The sequence below is a fragment of the Vombatus ursinus genome, unplaced genomic scaffold, assembly GCF_900497805.2.
Source record: "Vombatus ursinus unplaced genomic scaffold, bare-nosed wombat genome assembly UNPS02005286.1, whole genome shotgun sequence".
NCBI classification, from domain to species: domain Eukaryota; kingdom Metazoa; phylum Chordata; class Mammalia; order Diprotodontia; family Vombatidae; genus Vombatus; species Vombatus ursinus.
This window is the reverse complement of record NW_020945064.1, coordinates 5,969,707-5,976,405: the sequence shown is the minus strand read 5'-3', so window position 1 is coordinate 5,976,405 and position 6,699 is coordinate 5,969,707. Positions and strand designations below refer to the sequence as shown.

Here is a 6,699-nt window from a genome sequence, read left to right as displayed (position 1 = left end):
CCTGCACCTACCATGAATCTCTTCACCTCTTTGAGGGTTCTCCTGAGATTTTAACTCTTCTGAGATCATGGTATGCCATGATACATAGGCATGTTAGCAGCACCCAAAGAAAATTGAAACAAAAGGGGCTTTTGGTAGGGAGAAAATTGGGATCATTGAAAATATTGTAGTTTCCTAAGTAGGATCCTTTCCAGTCTTCTCTTCAACTCTGGGCCTTGCTCATTGTCCGTCTGATGAAAAAGAGAGAAGAGAGTGCTAAGAATTGATCCATGAATATTTAAATACTTAAAAAAGTATTTGCAAAAAGATTGCAAAAGTATCAGCAGCGCACTTGTGTGTGTTACCTTAAGCTTCGGAAACTAAGCTGAATTTCCTTTTGATGTTATCTTTAAGGTTTTAAAAATTAAGAGGATTCTGACTCAGATTTGCCTCTTTTATATGGTGAGAAAAAACGTGGTTAATAACATGTTTGTTCATATTTATTTTCGCAGCCTTGTACCTAGATAAATCTAAGTGAAATGTTTGTCTGCTTGAAGCCTCTCCATATTAGCTTGTCATTCCAGCGTCTGGTTCATGCTCTTGCCTATTGTAGGCAAGGTTCCTTAAGACTCAAAAAACATGGCCATCTCAGGAACCATCTGCACACAACCAGGGCAGTCTCTTCAGAAAGAATCACTCCCGTGTTCACCAGAGCTTTGGCATATGGCGACAAACTTGCCCTAGTTGACCACCGTGGACAGTACACATACAAAGACCTTTACTATAGAAGTCTTCGCTTGTCCCAGGAAATATGCAAGATTTACAACTGTCCCAGTGGAGACATTAAGGAAGAAAGGATTTCCTTCATCTGCTCCAATGATGTGTCTTATGTCATTGCCCAGTGGGCATCCTGGATGAGTGGAGGAATTGCTGTTCCTCTGTATAAGAAGCATCCAGCATCTGAGCTGGAGTATGTCATTCAGGACTCCCAGAGCTCTTTGGTCATTGCTGGCCATGAGTATGTGGATCTTCTAAAGCCCATTGTTAACAAGATAGGGGTGTCGTTTTTGCCCCTTACATCCACAGTCTATGACAGAGAAGCTGATGGACTAACCCAAGGGCATGCTTCCCATTTAGAGTGGAAAGATAGAGGGGCCATGATCATCTACACAAGTGGGACGACAGGAAGACCCAAAGGGGTCCTAAGTACGCATCAGAATCTAAAAGCAGTGGTGAGTTGACTTGTTTGTGTTGTTGCTATAGTATCTGCCCCTGATGGGAAATGGTCGGGAGAGGGTTTGGGATTAGCCAATTATTGTCTTAGAGTTCCCTGGCTTAGACTATGGATTTATGAGCTAATAACCTGAGGTCAAATTTGGAGGTCCATTCATTTAATTTTCTGTAGGATGACTATAAAGGTACCACTGTTTTAGCTGAATTACTGTTGTTGTTCAGTCGTGTCTGACTCTTTGTGACCCCAGTGGGGATTCTCTTGGCAAAGATGCTAGAGTGGTCTGCCATTTCCTTCTGCAGCTCATTTTATAGATGAAAAAACTGAAGCAGACAGGGTGAAGTGACTTGCCCAGGGTCGCACAGCTAGTAAGTATCTGAGGCCACATTTGAACTCAGATCTTTCTGACTCTAAGCCTGGCATGCGATCCACTGCCCCTTCTAGCTGCTCCCTTAGCTGAATTAGATCTTGACCAATTTGAATCATGTCTTAAAGATCACGTGTCATTTAGCTGAATAATCTCTTCTCTTCCTACACGATTGCTGGTGATCTTCTTTAAGCACAGATCTGAACAGGTCACTCCCCCACTCCATAAATTCCAGTGGCTTTCTTTTTTCTCTAGGACAAAATACAGACTCCTCTGTCTGACTTTTAAATCTGTTCACAACCTGGCCCCAACCTATCCTATCAGCCTCATTGCACATTACCCACATGTCTGCATTCTCTGGTCCGACCAACTTGTTCTTCTCTCTGTTCCTCATATATGGTGCACCACCCCCAGATCTTTGCCTTTGCGCTGGCCATCCTGCATGCCACCCTCAACCTGAAAGAATCCCTCTCTTCCATGAGGGTGCAGCTCAGGCATCACCTTCTAAATGAAGCCTTTCCTGATCCCCTCAACTGCTCGTGCCTTCCCAACACCAAATTTACTTGTACCGATTTTGTCTAGGTCTATATTTGTACATGTTGTCTCCTTGAGAGAAGGGATTGTTTTGTGTTTGTCCTCATTTCCTCACAAACTAACCCAGTGCCTGGCACATTCATGTTAATAAATAATATATGCTTCCTAATAGATTAAAAGATACAGTCATGTATCATTTTTTATTAACAAATAATATCATTTTGGAAGATAAATAAAGTAAAATGATTAAGGCAATAAATGCATTAAGTGGCAGAAACATATTTTAAATGGGAGGCAGTGTAGAAAGAGTACTGAGTTTGGAGTCAAGAACACCTGAGTTCAAATCCTATCTCTGGTCTTTATTAGCCTTATGACTCCCTGGGTACCATTTTCCTCATCTATAAAATGAAAGGTTGGTTTAGATAGCCGTTGAAGTTTCTTCCAGCTCTAACATTTCTCGTTTTTGTGTATTTTTTTAAGGATATATTTTAAATTAAATCATCATTCTCTCTTTAATCATTTTTGGTGACCATTTCTCTGGAAACTTGTTTATTACACAATAAGTGTATTTCAGATTAAAAGGCTGACAATCATTAGTAGCTTTAGATAGGGGGTAGCTCCATTAACCAGGAGCTTTCTTTATTTAAGTCACAGCAGTGCTTCCTGGTGTCTGCCTGTCATTCATCGCACTCCAAGGCCTTGTTTGTGTTTCCTTCCAGATAACAGGGCTTGTTGACAAATGGGCATGGAAAAAAGATGATGTGATCCTTCACGTCCTTCCATTGCACCACGTCCACGGCGTGGTCAACAAGTTGCTTTGTCCCCTCTGGGTGGGAGCTACCTGTGTCATGCTGCCTGAATTCAATGCCAAAGTGGTAAGTCTGATGACATTGGAGATTGGCCCGGGAAAAATCTTCAGCATCTGCCTGTTTTGTTTGGTTTCACAGCCCACAAGAGTCAGATGATATTCTGACTTATCAAATTCACAGCTGTGTTGCCAGCTCTTGTATGTGAATTATTTGGGGGGGGGGTGTCCTCCTTCTTTCCTTGTTTTCTACCTCTTGGGCATTTTGCAACTTTTTAACATTTCTTGCAGAAAATGAGCAAGATCAAACAGAGGAGAGAAGATCCCAATTAGCATTTTTACCAGCATGCGGCGTTGGGGTGTAGTCGGTTGACTTGGAGTCAGGAAGACTTGGGTTCAAACCCTCCCTCAGATACTTGCTAGCTATTCAACCCTGGGCCAGTGACCTAATCGCCCTGAGCCTCAGTTTCCTCATCTGTAAAATGAAAAGTTGTCCTTGGTGGCCCCTGAGGTCCCTTTTAGCTTTAAATCTACAATCTGGGATTCTGTGGTCTGTGACGTCTTCCCATTAATTGTGATGCCTGGTCGAGGGACAGATTGTTGAGGGTTCACGTGAGGGTTTAGTATTTGTCCGTGGGCAGCAAGAGCCCTGGTTGTGCAATCCCAGGATCTGGATTCCAGTCTTGGCTTTTTTACATATTTCTTATGTGACTTTGAGTCACAGCCTCAGTTTACTCACCTGTAAGTGAGTGAGCATGGACTAAAGGACCAGTAATGTCTTCTACCTCTAAATCTGTGATGCTTCGAGCCTCTCACTTCCTCACACTATCCCTGTCCTTCATCACACAAAACTGATAGTTCTCCAATGACGCTCTGTATGGATTTGGTTGGAGTATCCAATGAGATGTACCCTATAGGTCTTCGAGTCTGTGCCTTCCCAAGTGAGGCTGGGACGCTGACCAGAGTAGCTGAGTATTCTGTCCAGTAAAGTAGATTGCACTTACCAGCACAAATGGCCCTAAAGAACATTTATGTTATGTTAAGAGGATCCTGTTTTCTGATTGATTTGCATCGTAATGTTGTTGTACCACTTCGAAAGAGGTTTTTCCATGTTTATGGAAAAACATTTTTAAAGAAAAATATTAATTTTATGACCAAACATTAATAGCAGTTCTCAGAATAAATCACAAAATGCAAAAATTATCTCATCTTGACATTTCTAACAAATATTATACCTAAAACTCTATTGGCATTTGGCTAAATTGATGTATGCCAAAGAGGCCTCTGAGGCTGCTTGTCTCTTTAAAGATTGTCTACCAGGGAAGGACATCTCTGCTTCCTACTTGCACTTAGTACAAGGCCTGGCACATAGTAGGCACTTAAGTGCTTGTTGGCTTGATTGGACTTGACATCCTATAAGGAGAAGGTAGATTTCTCTGTCCAAAGTGAGTTTTCTCTTTAAAAATATAAAAACTGTTACTTATTTTTTTTGTTGTTGTGCTTCTGTTGTGTCTGGCTCATGGTGATCCCATGTGGAATTTTCTTGTCAAAGATATTGGAATGGTTTGCCATTTCCTTCTCCAGCTCGTTTTACAGATGAGGAAACTGAGGCAAACAGGGTGAAGTGACTTGCCCAGGGTCACACAGCTAGGAAGTGTCTGAGGCTAGTCATCTTGGTTCCAGGCCTACGCCCTATCCAGCTGCCCCATTTATTTTGTTAGGAGATTAAAAAAGAAAAAACAGAACCACTAGGATTTCTTACATGGCTTATTTGAAGAGGCCTGATTTACTTTATATGTCCTCCTTCACCGTGAGGATCATCTCTCCTGGGGAGGATTTGCCCCATGACCTTTTTTGTGGGATGCGTGAGTTTCGTCACATCTTTTTGATATGACTCTTCTCCTAGCAGTGCTAGATAACTATGAATTATGGAATACCATAAAGCTCACAAGAACCAAAAATTACAGATAATCCAAAGGACAATGAATGATATCATGTTAGGCACCAGTGATTCAAAGGGTAATGAATGAATGACATCATAATGGGGGCCTGTGATTCAGAGGGCGATGAATGATGTCATGTTGGTGCCAGTGATTCAAAGGTAAATGAATAACATCATGTTGGGCTCCAGTGATCCAGAGGGCAATGAATGACGTCATGTTGGGCGCTGGCGATCCAGGGGGTGATGGATGACATCATATTAGGCATCATTAGGCCGTATGTGATCCCAGTGGTAACTTGTGTGCTAGGATTGATGCAAAGATATCATCTAAGATGTTTGGATTTGGGCTGGATGTGAGCAAAAGTGAGGGATAATTGCTAGTCAGCTGCCCCAAAGTTATGTTGGTGTCACTGACATCTAAAAGACAGAGAGGCCTATGCCAGGTTGGATGGGTCTTCTTTGGAGAATTTATGGAAGGACATTGACAGCAATTGCATGGAAAAAGAAGGCATGAATGGAGGTGAGATCACCGTGAATTTTCTTAAAGTGTTTGTGTTGGAAAATTCATGGATCAGCAGAGGACTTACCTTTTTCTTTCTTTTTTTTTTTCCCCCTCACACCATTTATATAAAGAAAAAGCTAAAGGTCTTAAACCTTCTATTTGTGACCAAAAGCTTTGGTCCCCATCCCTGAACAGTGGGTAAAAATAAATCGTGCTCCAGTAAGGTTCATTTTAGAGAATATTGTCATTTTTCTTCATTTCATCAGACTACTCTGTTGAACAGTATACAGCGTTGCCCTTTCCCGGAGCTGTTTGTATGATAATCTTCATCATAATAACAACTCACATTTATATTGTTTGAAGGTTTGCAAAGCTCTTTGCTCACAGCAACCCTGTGATGTACCTTAGTGCCAGTATTATTATTCACATTTTATAAATGAGAAAATGGAGGTTCATAGAAATGAGTTGACCTTGACCTTGGTCACTTGGCTCATGAGTGTCAGAGCCTGTATTTGAAACTGGGTTTCCTGTGTCCAGTATTCATTCACAATTTGCCAACTGATCATCTCAGCTGTGTCTCAAATATGCTTTTTTTTTTTTTTTCAAATATGCTTTTTGAGAATGTCTGGAAACTATATACAGGTGTGCATAAAAGTCTCACCAAAGTCAACCAATGGTTTGTCTGTTTCTTGATGCCAGTGGAAATATTTTCCCTTTAAAAAAGCATACATTAAAATATTGCAAAACACATATACAGCAAATAAATATTGCCTTAACTATTAGGGATTTCTGAATATTTGAGATTCCAGCGCTCTCAATTCCCAACGCTTTTGATGTCTTACGTGAGCGCCGCCTTTCTGTCTCTTCCTACCATATTCCATCCTAGTGATGAGCCACTTCAGCCTAAATGATGTGTTGGAGTAATTAAGGGAGGGAAGAGGAAGTGTTAGCCTCAAAGATGAGATGGACCAAAACTGTATGCACACTTCCTTACGTCCTGTGGCATTTAGTGATTGATGGCCCCTTCCACACTCACGTTTCTCAGTGCTGCTCTCCCGACATCCTTGGATCAATGAGCTGACGTTGAGGAATGGATTCTGGAGGAGGGAGGGAAGAGGGGCACCTGAGGCTGCTCACAGCACTCAGCAGGGATTGACAGCTAAGGGCAAGAGAGGACAGCAATTGAGGACATTTTATATTGACCCTTAAAGCTGACCTTGTGCAGGTGAGGGTTTGCTGAGGAGCTGTTTGGGATGCAGATGCCACAGGCAGCTTGGTCCCCAGAGCTCTGCTGGGCTGTTGGGTCTCTGAAGGATGTAAATTGCCCTTTCCCCCCTCG

At 42.0% G+C, this 6,699-nt stretch overlaps 1 protein-coding gene across 4 annotated transcripts in view; it reads left to right on the top strand.

The window, feature by feature from the left end:
* The window catches only part of ACSF3 (acyl-CoA synthetase family member 3), a 237,147-nt gene that overhangs the window by 40,213 nt on the left and 190,235 nt on the right, over positions 1-6,699 (top strand). For all 4 annotated transcript variants that reach the window (XM_027847757.1, XM_027847754.1, XM_027847755.1 and 1 more), the window contains exons 2-3: positions 492-1,211; positions 2,831-2,986. In XM_027847757.1, the coding sequence (XP_027703558.1) occupies positions 519-1,211; positions 2,831-2,986 (849 nt within the window). In that variant the 5' untranslated portion in view covers positions 492-518. The remainder of the gene's footprint in view (positions 1-491; positions 1,212-2,830; positions 2,987-6,699) is intronic.